At 43.1% G+C, this 15,042-nt stretch overlaps 1 protein-coding gene across 4 annotated transcripts; it reads left to right on the top strand.

Annotated features, from left to right (window-relative positions):
* The first annotated feature begins 312 nt into the window (after positions 1-312).
* ppp6r2b (protein phosphatase 6, regulatory subunit 2b) lies at positions 313-14,013 on the top strand. 4 transcript variants are annotated; one of them, XM_078283226.1, is made up of 25 exons: positions 313-636; positions 2,078-2,283; positions 2,427-2,582; positions 2,729-2,827; positions 3,231-3,417; positions 4,029-4,166; positions 4,254-4,319; positions 4,486-4,598; positions 4,694-4,807; positions 5,164-5,284; positions 7,184-7,345; positions 7,454-7,687; positions 7,817-7,881; positions 7,974-8,089; positions 8,220-8,305; positions 8,432-8,509; positions 8,599-8,696; positions 8,780-8,837; positions 9,059-9,180; positions 9,347-9,513; positions 9,744-9,900; positions 10,678-10,757; positions 11,292-11,502; positions 12,861-13,007; positions 13,130-14,013. In XM_078283226.1, exons 3-25 carry the CDS (start codon positions 2,455-2,457, stop codon positions 13,161-13,163), a joined length of 2,781 nt encoding a protein of 926 aa, XP_078139352.1. In that variant the 5' UTR covers positions 313-636; positions 2,078-2,283; positions 2,427-2,454; the 3' UTR covers positions 13,164-14,013. The 4 variants fall into 4 exon arrangements, with proteins under 4 accessions (XP_078139352.1, XP_078139351.1, XP_078139350.1 ...); XM_078283225.1 differs by having other exon boundaries at positions 9,347-9,522; XM_078283224.1 differs by having other exon boundaries at positions 9,038-9,180; positions 9,347-9,522.
* Positions 14,014-15,042: the final 1,029 nt, after the last annotated feature.

Here is a 15,042-nt window from a genome sequence, read left to right as displayed (position 1 = left end):
CTTCTTTGACAGTCAGCTGATGTACAGGTTATTAATTGCTCGGGCAGTTGATTAACAATCCTTTTCACTGTCGTCTTTTAATTAAATCTGCAAGCCGTCACCTGTCAGCAGCACTGAACTCATATTGAGTTAACTCATCTGTTCTTTATTCTATATGCACCTTCATCTCCTAACAGCAAATCGCGTGTTTAGGACGGCAGCAAATGCATGTGCAGTTTGTACTTATACATGCTCGATTGACAGCCTGCCTAAGTTTTGATTACGTTTTCAGTATCCGCCATTTTGATTACAACATTTGACAGATATTTTTTTTGCCTGCCTTCTGAAGTACAATTTTGAATAGTGTCAACAACTAACCTAGCCGGTTAGCTGGCCAAGCCTAGCGGTAGCGATAACGTAAATGACATTGCAACTGAACCGGGAAGGAGTAGCTAACGTTAACGCAGCCAGTCATGAATAGCAAGCCCCGGGCCTCCGGGTGACCTGACGGTAAAGTCGCTGAGGAATGATTGTTGCCACTCAGCTTGTGGATGACGGCTGAATAATGATGGATATACGGATACAGTCACTTGTTTGGCGGCCAAACAAAATCTGTTAACGCTACTAGCTCGCTACACCAACGTCAGTCGAGACAAGGTGGGTCTGAATCAGGACATCTTCTGTGCCTGCAGCTACGCAGCCGTGGTAAATAAATGGCTAACTATGGCGTGTTGGTTTATGATCTGCATGCGAAGTATTGTTAGCCACTGGTACCGCATTGAAATAGTTTGGTAGCTAGATGAGTGAGACATGGCATGTTAGTTTATGACCTGCATGCGAGATAACGGCATCGTTGGCCGCTGGCACCGCATTGAAAGAGGTCGGTAACGGTAGATAAGCTAACTTAACGTTAAGTTACGCTAACGTTACGGATGAGCTAACGTTATCTTACGCTAACGTTACGGTTACCCTACGACCGTAGTACCGGCTGATGCTTTTAGGACACCAGAGAGGCCTGCCTAAACCTGACTGTTTGCGCTGTGGATGAAAGGTAGGCTTCAAGGGAAAGGGATGAATTCCTCCAGCGAGTAGCCTGAGCTCAAAAACACCTGTTTGTTTAGCCACAACATGTTAATTGAGAGGATTGGTAAACTAGGTCAACATATACAAAGCATCATTAACGTTAGCTTATCGACGTTAATGTTCTCTGTCAGTGAGTGAACTCAAGTCACCCTCTCTTTAGACTGAAAAGGGTTAACTAGCTGGGTTACCCACACATTTTATTGTCGGGGAAAAAATGTGTGACTGGTGACTTTGCGGTACCAAAGACCATATCCACAATTTACAAACACACATTGGACCAGCAGCATGTTAACGAGGGAAGATAGTGGTCTTATGCAGTGGATAATGGAGTGAGTCTCGGGTTAAATTAATTGAGATGGAGGCTTTACTGTCTCTGTGGTCTTTCAGGTTTGGTTTAGGGGGATGTTAAGGTCAAGGTCACTCCCAGCAGCAATAGTCATTGGTCAGTGACAAGTCCTTCCTCCATCAACATACAGTGTGCAGTTGCCCTCATCACCATCCCTAGTCTCAAGTTAGTACTGTGTAGTGACACTGATGTCGGATAATGTGAGACTCAGCAGTTCCCCCTCATCTTGCTGACCAGCATAGGTGCATAATGTCTTTGTTTTTACACAAGTTTTCATATCACATACCAAGACTAAGTTACTAACAGCGTGTAATGTGTTTTATTTACATAAATGTTAGCTCTTTCCTACTCGTCTTATCACAATTTTCAGAGGTCCTCTGTGGGTAAGTGTGTATGTGTGACCCACCATTCTCAGAGCAAGCTGGATAATGTGATTAAACAAATGTGCAGCCCTAACTCAGTTACAGACGCAGTGCTTCCTGCTATTTGCACAAAGGGGAGTGCAAGGCCTCACTGCACTGGAGTTGACTGTTTCTTCCTCTGGCTGTAAAACATCTCTTCTAAAACAGAAATATTGCACAAAGACAGAGCAAGGTTTTCTGGAAATGATTCTATAACATTCATTCTCTCTCTCTCTCTCTCTCTCTCTCTCTCTCTCTCACTCACCAGGTTGAAGGCATTCTCTCCTGTGTGTGAAAGAGTATGAGATGGTGTATCTGGTGTTAGTATGAGTGCAGTGAGCGTGTGTGTTGTCAGTGTGGTGTGTTTATGTGAATTCGTTGATGCTGATCCATGTCCTAGCCATGCAGTGTCAATAAGGCAAATGTCTGGCTGTTTTGCAAGATCTGACTGAGGATTTTACTCCTTATCCAGACGTAAGAGAATACACATTATCACAACTAGTGTTCAACTTCTTCAGCACACACAGACAACATAGATTCATTCATAATCTTGAACATGTCTTTCACACAGTGTCAGCGTTACTGATGCCTATGCCCCATCTTCTTTCGGTCACCAGCTGAGCGTATGCGCTTGTGACGTCAACCATGTTTTGGAAGTTTGACCTGCACACGTCGTCTCACCTGGAGGCTCTACTGGAGAAGGAGGATGTCACACTCGCTGAACTCATGGAAGAGGAGGATGTGCTGCAGGAGTGCAAGGCCCAGAACCGCAGGTCCGTTTACCATTAGCTTTGGCATATTGACAGCACATCGGTAATTCTGGTGGAGAAAATTCTTCACATGCTTTGAATTTTCAGCGATCCCTGGTGTCGTGCCAATACTAACTGGTGGTTCTTCCCTCGTCATCACTGTTTTGTAGACTCCTCCTGTTCTTATCCCAGGACCACTGCATGCAGGAGCTGCTCCGTCTCATTACTACAGAGCCCCCTGCTGGTGTAGAGGAGATGAAACGCTTCAAGTAAGTGCCAGTGCTCAGAATATGCTGATGCAGAATATACATCCAGAAAAAAATAATGCATTTTACCTGTACTGCAGAATGTCATATCTCCTACTTGCCATTTTGTAGTTGTAGCTGACAGCTTACATGCTTTTACAATTGTAAAAATGGTTCATGACGCAGAGATCCAGCCAAACCATTGATAATGCATTTAAAATGTCCAAAATACTTGCCTGTCAAAGGGTTACCAGCCTGTGAAAATCACAACGGTCCAATTCCAGAAAAGGTTGCTTTTTCAATAATCAAATTTCCTATGGGACACTAGTAATATCCCTAGGTAGAAAATAAGACATTTATTTTGCTTCTGCCCCAGAAAATTATAATGTGAGTGGCTTTGACTGCCTTGTGTGTTCATTTATTGCAGGTATCCAAACATAGCATGTGAGCTGTTGACATGCGATGTGGGGGTGATCAATGATAAGTTGGGTAATGAGGAGCCTTTGCTGGAAACTCTGTATGCCTTCCTGGAGCAGCCGTCCCCACTGAACCCCCTCCTGGCATCTTTCTTTAGCAAGACCATTGGGAACCTTATCACACGCAAGACCGAGCAGGTAACACGCACGCATAGACACTCCCACTCCTTTTATTGAGAAACTGAGGTTTACCCACGGTGAGATAATGGTAAGTGCTCACATTGGGAATTCCTCTCAACCAAGGTGCCTGTCATGTTTTCTTTCTCGTGAAATGTCAATAGGCAGTGTGTTCCACAATTTCCCTACAGCTTTGTATAAGGGATCTACATACAAATAAGTTATTCATCAGTAGACATGATTCAAAAGGTTTTGTGGTTGACTTGTGAGTCATAATGCCCTGATGGCATGATCATGAGGTAAATCTAGCTTATGGGATTTTCTTGTTTGTTTTTGTCCTAATGATGTATACGTTTATGAATTATGAGTATAATGTTCACATTCCAATCTTTCAGTTTGACTAAGGGCTCGGTCTTTCATTTCTATTCATAGTATTCCCATGATGTCACATGCATTTCCTACCAATTTGATGCTTTACCATATACACAGCTCATTGGCTGTGGCTGTCATTTGATTATAATCACCTGTTAATTGATTACAATCGCCTGTTGTTTTCCTACCAAGATGGCCGTGTGGTGATGTAACAGAATACTTTGTATGATGGGGATTTCGTTGCTCTCTGGTTTGTTTAGGTGATTAGTTTCTTGCGAGGGAAGGAGGGATTCCTCTCCCTGGTTCTGAAGCATATTGACACGTCGGCCATGATGGATCTGCTGCTAAGACTTATCAGCTGTGTGGAGCCAGCCCCTCTCCGCCAGGAGACACTTAATGTATGAGACAAACGCACACAGATTTATATCTTGAGACATTACGCACCGATATGTTGTGCTATAATAATGTGGGATTTCCCTCAACAGTGGTTGAATGAAGAGAAGTTGGCTCAGAGACTCATAGAGCTCATTCACCCCGAGAGAGATGAGGAGGTAAGATGGCATTACAGCGCTACAGTCTCTATCTCTGAGTCATTACGAGCATCTTCTTCCTCTGAAAAAATCCGGACAGCCTCTACCACACACACACACACACACACACACACACACTCTATAGATAGACCATTTACTAGGCTGTAAGTGTGCATGTGTTTTTCAGAGGCAATCCAATGCATCTCAGACGTTGTGTGACATCATCCGTCTGAGCAGAGACCAGGCTAATCAGCTCCAAGAGATCTCAGAGCCTGACCCTTTGCTCACTGTGCTGGAATCGTAAGAGAGACACACACACACACACACGCAGTCGCACGTACACACACTCTTAACAGGATGTCGAGGCTATGACATAATGTATTGTGTTTCTACAGGCAGGAGTGTGTGGGGCAGCTGTTGCAGAATATGTTCTCCGGTGAGAGGACTGAGAGCTGTATTGTCAATGGAATTCAAGTCCTTCTCACATTACTGGAGATCAGGAGGCCTGTGTGAGTGACTGTTTCTGTCGGACAGTGATACTCAACTGGTAGCTGACACCTCACTTGCCAGCGACCAGTCTGTTGACTTTGAGATTCACCTCTCTCAGTACAGACAGCTAATTAAAAGCAAATTTAAATTGTGTATCAATAATGCTAACAGATTTAATTTTATAAGCACCATTAATGTCATTTTTTCAAATGACCCCTGGCCCCTATAATTTTCCAAAATCTCTGGGTGTCTCCAGGCGAAGCCAGTTGAGTGTCCCTTGTGTAAGACAACCTAACCCTTTATTTAAACATGGTGTCCACCCATTTCCTGTTTGATATGTATTTGGGTTATGTGTTTTTGTGTCTGTGTATGACAGGGTGGATGGTGTGATGGATGCTCAGGGATTCGAGAGAAGTTACACTGTCAACAGCAGCATTCTATTGGCCATCCAACCGCAGCTCATACACTTCCACCAGCTACTGCTGGAGCCACCCAAGGTAAACACCACATGTACTCTGCAGAGGGCTGGGTACTGAATCATGTCGGTACTACAGACTACCGAAAGACGTTAAAACATTCAGTGCCAAATTTCAGTAATTTTATGGCTAATCTTACATCGTCTTTCATTGAATCACCATACATGTTCTTTAACTAAAGTGACTGCTGATTGGCTCATTAGGTAACTACTTGCCACGGGCAAGAAAAACAAAGTTGTTCTGGCTTGCTTGTAGTAAGTACACAATGTCGCAGTCCAAGTTCTGGCTACATTTTAACATTTAAAGGATAAGGCCGGTGTTTTTTAATGCATTGCTTACCGTCAACAAATCCTATGAAAATAACAAAATCACCAATGATTTTGTTTTGCCAGCAAATCTCGTCCATGTAGCCGGTGCCCAATGAAGCCATGTCCCAGCAGCCATAGAACTCCATTGTATTAAAAAAATGATTTAAAACACGTCAAAGAGCCATGCCGTTGCTCTGGGCAGCATATTTCATCATCACGATGCACCGGGCCAGCCGACTTTTTCCTCAAACAACTTAATAAGCCGGCTGTAAACACTTTGCGATCTCAGGAAAGTAGTTCCATAGCACCGAAAATAGTTCCCGGCGTAATGAAGAATTTGTTCCCATTTGAATTTGATTTGGTAATAACTACAACAGCCTGACTTTTCGTGGTAACAGTTAGCGATTTTTAAAATTGAAACTAAGTCTTTGTGAGCTGTATTTCAAGGTTTTTAGCTTACAATTGGAGCCAGTTACTTCCAGGTTGACGGCTAAAAACGGTACGTGGGAAGTCAAAAAGTAACGGGAGTAGAGCAAACGCATTGTTGATTTTGTTATTTTCATAGGATTTGTTGACGGTAAGCAATGCATTAAAAAACACCGGCCTTATCCTTTAATATTGATGGCGACAGCGCACGGTGCAAGATATGTGAAATACCTGCCAACTCCAGAAACACCTCAGGCCTAATGAAGCACTTAATGGTGCACAGTGTTAACTTGAGGGAAGAGAGCTGTATTGTGTTTGACTGTGAGAAAAGAACTTTGGCATTTTACAAAAGTGCATAGAAAATTTACTTGCACTTAATATTCTTGAAAATGTGAAGTATTGTTGACATAGTTCTAAATATTTAAAATTTAAGCTGTTAAATAGTTATTATAGTCAGCCCTTAGATGTGATAGTTTTGATTGTAAAATTGCATTTTGAACAAATAAATACTTTCTTAGTCAAAAAATTATCCTATTGCATTACATAATAAGCTTTTATACAGTATAGGTATCGAAACAAGTACTGTTACCCAAGTAACAATATTCAACCCTAATGCTGGATACCAGTAGTTTTATTCCAGTACTGTGTCATCAGTCCTGTCTTTTAATGATCTGTAAGTCTATTATATTAGTGGTCATAATATGAAATAGCATGTCATCATACTATAAAGCAAGGAATCTCTGTATGTGTGTCCTTCGCATATCTCGAGAACCGTTCGTCCGATCTACTTCACACTTGGCGGGTGTATTGCTGGGGACCCAAGGACGTGCAGTGTCGGATTGGACACACGTTCAATATTAATAAACTTTGAATAAACAAGTGCTCTGTGCAGCAGCGGGGTGGGGCGAACAGCGCTCTGTGCAGCAGCGGGGCGGGGCGAACAGCGCTCTGTGCAGCAGCGGGGCGAACAGGCATTGCACTAGTTATACAGATGATAAACAGGATGATGGAGTTATGTTTGATTATCTGCCATGTAGATGATTTTGCTACACAGTGTTTCTAACTCTAAATCATTACAAGTATCTTTCTACTCTGCAAAACCCACAGACAACTGCAACCCAATGACTATAGGCTCCATCTGTGCACTTTTAGAAAGCTTGTTTGTTTGTTTTGTGTGTATGTTTAGCGTAGTCCCATGCTGACTACTCTGGGTGTGCTGGAGGAGCCATTGGGTAACACACGTCTTCACGTAGCCAGACTGGTGGCCTCTCTACTGTACACCAGCTCCGCTAGCCACGCAGTTGTAGCGCAGGAACTCTGCCGACTCAATACCATGGACCTGCTCCTGGTGAGATGAGCACACACTCTGGATTTGTCACTGACACAGTCAAACTAGAACGTTCACCGAGTGACATTTTGTAGACGTCCCTTTCTAAAGCGTGTCCTTGTTTTTCAGGACTTGTTCTTTAAGTACACGTGGAATAACTTCCTGCACCTCCAAGTGGAGCTCTGTGTTGCTGCCATCCTCAGGCCCTGTGCCCACGAAATGAGACTTCAACCTGGCCTGGGGTCCCAGGACAGGTCCAGGCTTCAACAGGACCCCCCGCAAGAGCAGACCTTGTCTGAGCCGCAAACTCCTGAACCTTCAGTCACCCCTGAAAACTCTGCACATAACACAATGGTGACTCATGTAGGTGTCTCTGGTTGTATGCTTGTGTTTGCATTTATATATATTGAAGTGCAATGTGCTCTAACATAAGGACCACTGTGGCTCTGTCTCTATTAAAACGGTCATTGACTCTTTCTTCGTCTCTCACAGTTGTTTCAGCACTGCCAGCTTGTCCAGAGGATTCTTGAGGCCTGGGAGGAGAATGATAAAATACAGTAAGGAACTTTGTGCTAATGACTGTGTTGTTTTTGCTAATATACAGTAGCCTATGGGTTTTTCTATATGAAGATGGTACTCCTGTGTTTAGGTCAGAGGGTGGTATGAGGAGAGGGTACATGGGACACCTGACCAGGATCGCCAACACAGTCGTCCACAACCTGGAGAAAGGCCCGGTTCACACCCAGATCAGCAGCCTCATCACAGGTGTGTTTGTGGACATGCGCTCATACACATCCAAGCAAGAAAGTGATTGTAAAAGAAGAGACTCACACAGTCACTACACTGCTGGAATATAGTCTTCTTAATCCTGTCTTTCTTGTGTGTTGGGATGCAGAGCTGCCAGAGGACTTCAGAGGGCGCTGGGAGACCTTTGTGGACCAGACCCTGTCAGAGACTAACAGGAAGAACACCATAGACCTGGTATACACACACACATGTCTATATAGTAGCTGTTTGTGCACACAAACACACACACACATATATATATACAAAAAGAAAATCTTACCTTTTGCATGTTTGTTTAAGTGTTGTGTTTCCCTCTTCCAGGTTGGCACTCGAAACCTGCGTCATTCTTCAGAAGATGATATGGAAAGCCCCTTCCCCAAAGAGCTAACACTGCAGCAGGTACACAACATACATAAGCACACGCACAAACTATTGACAGCTTTAACATTAATTATGGTAATCTAATTCAAGTTTGTGATGTGTTTTAGGCCTTCTCAGACTACCAGATCCAACAGATGACTGCTAACTTTGTGGATCAGTTTGGCTTCAATGATGAGGAGTTCACTGATCATGACGACAGCATTGGGTAAATTATGTGACAATCCCCTCTGTGTGTCGGTGTACTGTTGTGTCTGTGTGCTGATTGAGTGAATCCTACTGTCATTGCAGCGCGACCTTTGACCGGATTGCAGAGATCAATATCAACATTGATGCAGGCCAGGACAGTGTGAGTTAACTCTTCGGCCAATAGTATTCACATATTTGCTCTAATGTGTGTATTTCCTTAACTGTTTGTGGCTGTGCCTTTTATATCATCTCTGTAAATGTTTTTGTTGATTCTTAAGTTTTAGGCTTCATCTCAGCCTATGTTATGCAACATAATGCATATCAGCAACATATACACTGATGATACTCTTCACATTTAAGTGTTCCACCTGTTGTATGCAGGCTAACACAGCTGTGTTTGAGGCCTGCTCCAAGGAGAAGATTCAGCCCTTTGATGATGATGAAGAGGACATTTGGGAGGAGAAAGAGATCAACTATGCAACACAAACCAAGTCCCGAAACAGGTAAACGCACTCCTATATACACACACATTCTTTTTTTTAATGGTTTATTTCAGCATCATGCTTCTAGTTTCGTATTTGAAACACATTTTGTATATGTGTATTCATTTGAAACACAGCTGTCCTTGCTCAGTCAAACATAATAAAATATTTTGCTGTCTGTGACAAGGTTTGGTGGGTCGCGGTCATCCCAGAGCGACGCAGCAAGCAAGGCTTATGATAGGACAGCAGGTTCAGGCACTGAGGCCTCTGATAGGACAACGGGCTCAGACACAGAGGAAGGGGAGGAGCCTAAAGAGGCCCTGGATCCCTTCTCCAACCAGGGCCAGACCGAGGGTACACCGAGTGAGACAAACTCTTATGTTGTATGCATGGTGATACAATAATTGTGTTGCTCTTTATGTTAGGACCTAAGCAAGTTTTGAGTTTCAGTTTTAATATGTGGTTCATATGGTGTAGAGGTGCTTGCATGTATGTATGGCCATCCATGTGTGTGACTTTAGCTGCCTTATGCTCCAGCGTAAGTGTCTCATGTACAGTTTGTCTGGTGCTATGCATATACTCAGGCACTGGCTGGGTAGCAGACTTCGGGGAGGTGAACTCGAAGGCCCCTGCAGCAGGAGTGGGCTTCGCGGCCTGGGACAGTCCAGCCTCCCAGCCAGCAACCACAGAGACAGAGGAGAAGGGATGGGCCAAGTTCACCGACTTCCAGCCTTTCTGCTGGTGAGTCTGGGTGTGCTTACAGTGTGTGTGGAGCTGTTATGGAAAATACCCTAGAGCAATCTAAAGCCTGGTCTTGATGAGACTAACTGTGGTTGAATAAAGTAATTGAAGAATGACGTAGGGCAGGCGTGGGCAATGTTTGTTTTGGCATGAGATCTACTTTTTCCGTGAGTACACAGAGATGATTTAGCAGTGCCAATCAAATACATTCAGTGAAAAGTGTGACTACTCATAACCAACACTGTGCAAACATAGAGTAAGCCAAAAATGTATATTCCTAATCAAGTACATAGTATTTAATGTGGGGACAGAGACAATATGCAAATTGCCATTCATAACTAAAATTATTTTGAAACAAGCTTGGGGTTAAAGGAATTCAACCTTCAGAAGGCTGACAAAAATAAAACTTCTATTACCATGTACTGAGCATGAGACAAGATAAGGCCTATTCTCATCCACTAATTAGTGTCATTGGTCATTGTAGTTCATTTTAGCTCATGACAATTAAAATGCTGTATTACGACTGAAAATAATGCATTATTGCAATTGTTTTGTGAATGCAAATTTGTTTCTTTGAATTTCTTCACAAATTTTCTGGATGAGAAAGTTTCTTGGCTCAGCAACCTTCAGCACTTTGTTTTCATCTCCACAGCTCGTAGTTGATGCGCTGTAAAAGAGACCAACCCACTCCTGATTTACATAGGGCTACATCCAGAGTGTGTTGGCTATATTGTATATTCTGTAGATTTTCTAATCGCTGTGACATGTGTTCCTCAGCTCAGAAACAGGCCCCAGGTGCAGTTCTCCTGTGGACTCGGAGCTCAGCGGATCAGATAGAACCAAACCAAACCAGAACCGTAAGTTGTGGCTATGTGGTTAGTGAGAGTGATAATATTGTTACAAAGTGAATGATGAAAATGCTCATTGACTGACATGTTGTTTTTAAAATTTTTGAAATTATTATTTTTGTAATTTGGTCAAAATTGCTATTTCAAATAGAAATTCTGTACCATAATGAACATTTAATTCTGTTGACAAAAATATGATAAATGGAAAAACACTCTGTGAGACAATTATTAAAACTGTCCTTACTGTTGAAAAAAAAGAAAAGAAACCTAGTTAAGTAGTGGAGTAGAAAACAAAAATGCATGCCTCTCAATGGAGACATAGTTTATTACTCTAACACCTGTTTGTCCATCTTGACAATGTTCCCAAAAAATATCAGACAGCTCCCAGACATTGTTTTGTGTCAAGAGACTAACACTGTGACTGGAAACTATACGCTGTGGTACTGCCATCAGTTCACTGAGCCACAAGTCATCCCAGATAACCGTTACCTCTCTCTTCAGCATTTTCATGAGTAAAAAGTGTTTTCCCCTCTCTCTCTGCAGCGTGTGTGTGGAGTGTGTGTGTGGCGAGGAAGGCTCCACTGGTGGCGTCAGACAGCTCTTCCTCCGGCGGCTCAGACAGTGATGAGGAGGAAGACAAGACAGAGTCTGTATCCTTGGAGACGGTCACCACAGAGACCATCACCACGGGTGCTGGCAAGGAGACCATTCGGCTAACCGTGGATGCCAAAAACGAGAGGGCGGTCTTCAGCAGGTACGCACACACACATACACACACACACTTACACACAAATAAAAGACAGTTTCTTTGTCTTCACTGGTGCAGTATATCCCTTCCCTGTCCTGCTGTACACTCTGACCCTCTTATATTGAGGCCTCTCTTCCCCTCTTTCCTTCAAACTTTGTCCTGCCCAATTCTACTTTCCCTTCTTCCCTGTTTTTCACTTCCTCCTTCATTCTCCTCCCGTCTGTTCCCTCCCTTCTCATCTCCCCTTGACTCCAGAGTATTCAGACCAGCAGTCAGAGGGTATGTTGTGCTTGAGGTCCCTTGCTCTGGAGTGTGGAATGCTTTCCTAAAGTTGGATGAAGGATGAACACATCTGTTATATGCAGAGATTGACCATTAACATGTTTCTCTGTGCTCCTTGCATTTACCAATACACAGGATGTGATGTAACATTCCCTTGAGCCATAATCCAGGGCAAGCATTCATACAGAAGCCTAATTCAAGAATGATGTACTAACCCACAAATGGTGACCGAAGAGGACCTGATCTACTCTGTACCTACACTTAGGTTTATCCCTTGTTCCCAACATTACCCAGTAACCCCCAAACTCGCTGTTGGTCTCAACAATGACCCCCAGCTTGAAACTGTCCACTCAGCAGCTCAGAAACCAAATGGCATCAGCAAACTGTTATTATTATCTTATTATCTTATTAACGTAAGACAAATATACCAAGAGCTGAGAACACTGAGCGACTGCTCACTCCGGCTACCACGGCAATACCATCATGTGATATACATAACGCCTGTCATAAGATTGATTTGGACCCCAGCTGATAGGCTTTCTTTTCTGTCAGAGCAACCACACTACTAACAATATATCAGATAGCATGCTACAAACAAAAAACGCTAACAATCCAACATATCAACTTCCTAACAAGTCAATATATTAACAAACATACTACTAACAAACAGTGCACCAGCAAGCATGCTACAGTCAGACAGATCCTACCCTCTAACTCAAGGGTTCCTACCTTTTACTGCCTGCTTTAAGCTCCACCCACGAATGCCTAATTCACCTAGAAGTGTTAAACTGGACAAACCCTCAGCATCCAACCTCCATGGGGTGCACTGTAGCTTTGTAACCAAGCCCGCTCGTACTCCCAGTGCCAGAACATCGGATGCACGTGTCGGTGTACGTGCGGGTGTGTGTTTGTGCGTGGCATGTTAATGTCTGGTGTGGTCTGAAATGAGAGCGGATAACTAATGAAATTCAGCCATCAGCACATTGACATCAGCAGTTTGTTCACTACATTTTGAGTGCAGATAACAATGCTGTAGCTGTCTCGCTCAGTCTAGTTAGATGCACTTTGTTTTGTCCTTACAGTGAAGCGGACAAGGTGCCAATCGAGGGACTGTCCATCAAAGACAAAGGGAAAGGCAATGAGAAAGACAGCGAGAAGGGGAAGAAGGACGGAGACTTTCCCAGCACAACTACCACCAGTCCACCTGACCGGTCGGCTGCAGTCACACAGTAAGTGTATGTGTGTCTACATGTGTATGTTTGTGTGCGTGTGCGTGTGGGACAGACATATATAAATTCATTTGTGCTGCGCAACTCCCTTATCTAATAATTTCTCTTTGGTTACCTTACAGAGAGACGCAGCCCTCTGCTAATGGACCGGCCTAACGCTGCGGTACAGGCACACACACGCTCCACTCACACCTGCCCATTCAACACACACAGCCATGCAACCTTCTCTCCCCGTTAGCAGTCCTCCCATGCCTTTTGTTTGTGTCCAAAGAGGTGCAAGTGAATGGGAGATCACGAACTGAAGATCAAAGGGCCCTTAACAATATGTATTTTGGATATGGATATTTTGGAGTCCAGAAATCTGCAAATGATATGTCTCCTACACGTCAGTGACATAATCTCAATAGGACAGTACAGAGGAGAGATGGGTGTTTTTATGTTTTTTTTAGGGAACAGTAAGGCCTGAAAGACCCCCAAAGCCAAATTTTGACATATTACTATATAGTATATTTTTTTTCATGGAACTGGGAAAAAAAAGAGAAACACTCTGATCTGTTGTGATGAGGAGAAGTGACACTGAGTGCGTTCGTAAATTGGCACTCTAATTTCATACTTAAGTCTGAAATTGCACCATTCCTGAAGTGGTTCTTGCAGTGCAGTTTGTATACTGAGTGTGTTCGCTCTCTAGGCGGTGAAAGCACACTCCCAAGGAACTTTTCCAGCAGAGCATTTGACTGTTTACATCAGTAGGGAAAATGATGTTCAACTAATCGGCTAAGCTTGCTAGCAAGCTAGCTGCCATTTTTCACAGTGAAAATAAATCTTGCTCAGATCACAGCTCCCCCCCAGCATTTTAACCTACATGCTCGGGTTTATTAGTGCAAACGTGACTGATAATAAATTGGCACTTTTCATCCTTTTTCATGCTTTGATCCTATGGAACCCGAGTTCTATTTTTCCCTTAATCCGATTTGAATTAGGAACACATCAACAGTCATGCTTTCTGCTGTTCATACCGCATCACTGTCAGTTCCCCTTCCACCTCCTGCGAGATTCATGTAGTTTAGAGGTGTGTGCTGTTTTATGTATGTGTGTAGACATGTGTGCCTGTATGTGTGTTGGAGCTCTGTCTGAGGTACAGAGTGTATTCTCAGGTCAAAGAAGAGGTATGTAGATACAAAGAAAGCACACCTGTGTAACACACACGCACACATACCACACACGTGTACACACAGCCATATTCATGCACACACACACACGCATAAAAAAACACTCACACCCAATGATGTGCACATACCAATTCTTATCACCCACAGAGCTGTTTAATTGTAATATTGTGACATTTGAACCTGTATTAGGTTGTGGCTATTCTTCTTGGTAATATGTAAACGTAATATAAATGTAAACAGTATATATAAACATTATATCTATTTTTGGAATAAATCCAGACGTATGGCAAGGCGGTTGTTTTGCAGGTTGCAACGTGTGTAATGTATGTGTGTGTTGTACTGTTGAAATGAGGCAATAATGATGTCTGTGTTTTGGTTTATACCCCAGCATCAGTTCCTGTTCCTCTGCTCCATGCTTTGTGTGTGGGGGTTTGGGAGTGTGCATGTGCCTGGATGTGCATTGGTAACCCACAGTATGTCTTCCATTTTATTTACTTAAGTTACTGTGTGCCAGACAGCCATGCTTTATTTTATCTTTCTCCTTGTCTCTCTCTTTCTCAGGGCAGGAGTTGACTTTAATTGCATATGCCTACGGAACGATTTACTTAGATTGTTGTATTTTAATTTTATAAGCACTTTCAAGAAGCACTTTTTGGTTTGTACTTGGTGGCGATAGATGCCGCCAGTATTCCCCGCTCAAAGAGGCGGGAATGTTTGACTTGAATGAGTGAATTATGTAGATATTTTAGAATTATTTTTTTCCAATATGCTTTTTTGCCAAAGTGTGTCTTCCCACCAGTGTATGACTGGATTTCATATCTGTGAAGTAGCCTCCTTCCCTGTGACGGTTTATAGGTCTGGATGAG

This window comes from Centroberyx gerrardi, chromosome 4, assembly GCF_048128805.1.
Source record: "Centroberyx gerrardi isolate f3 chromosome 4, fCenGer3.hap1.cur.20231027, whole genome shotgun sequence".
Lineage (NCBI taxonomy): Eukaryota > Metazoa > Chordata > Actinopteri > Beryciformes > Berycidae > Centroberyx > Centroberyx gerrardi.
Note: the sequence above shows the minus strand (reverse complement) of the source record. Positions and strands in the feature narration are given on the sequence as shown.

Excerpts from the sequence above, each read along its gene's own strand:
- ppp6r2b (XM_078283224.1), top strand. The coding sequence starts at position 2,455 with ATGTTTTGGAAGTTTGACCTGCACACGTCGTCTCACCTGGAGGCTCTA. Across the intron at positions 8,090-8,219 it reads GATCAGCAGCCTCATCACAG|AGCTGCCAGAGGACTTCAGA; the intron begins GTGTGTTTGTGG and ends GTTGGGATGCAG. Across the intron at positions 9,901-10,677 it reads GACTTCCAGCCTTTCTGCTG|CTCAGAAACAGGCCCCAGGT; the intron begins GTGAGTCTGGGT and ends TGTGTTCCTCAG.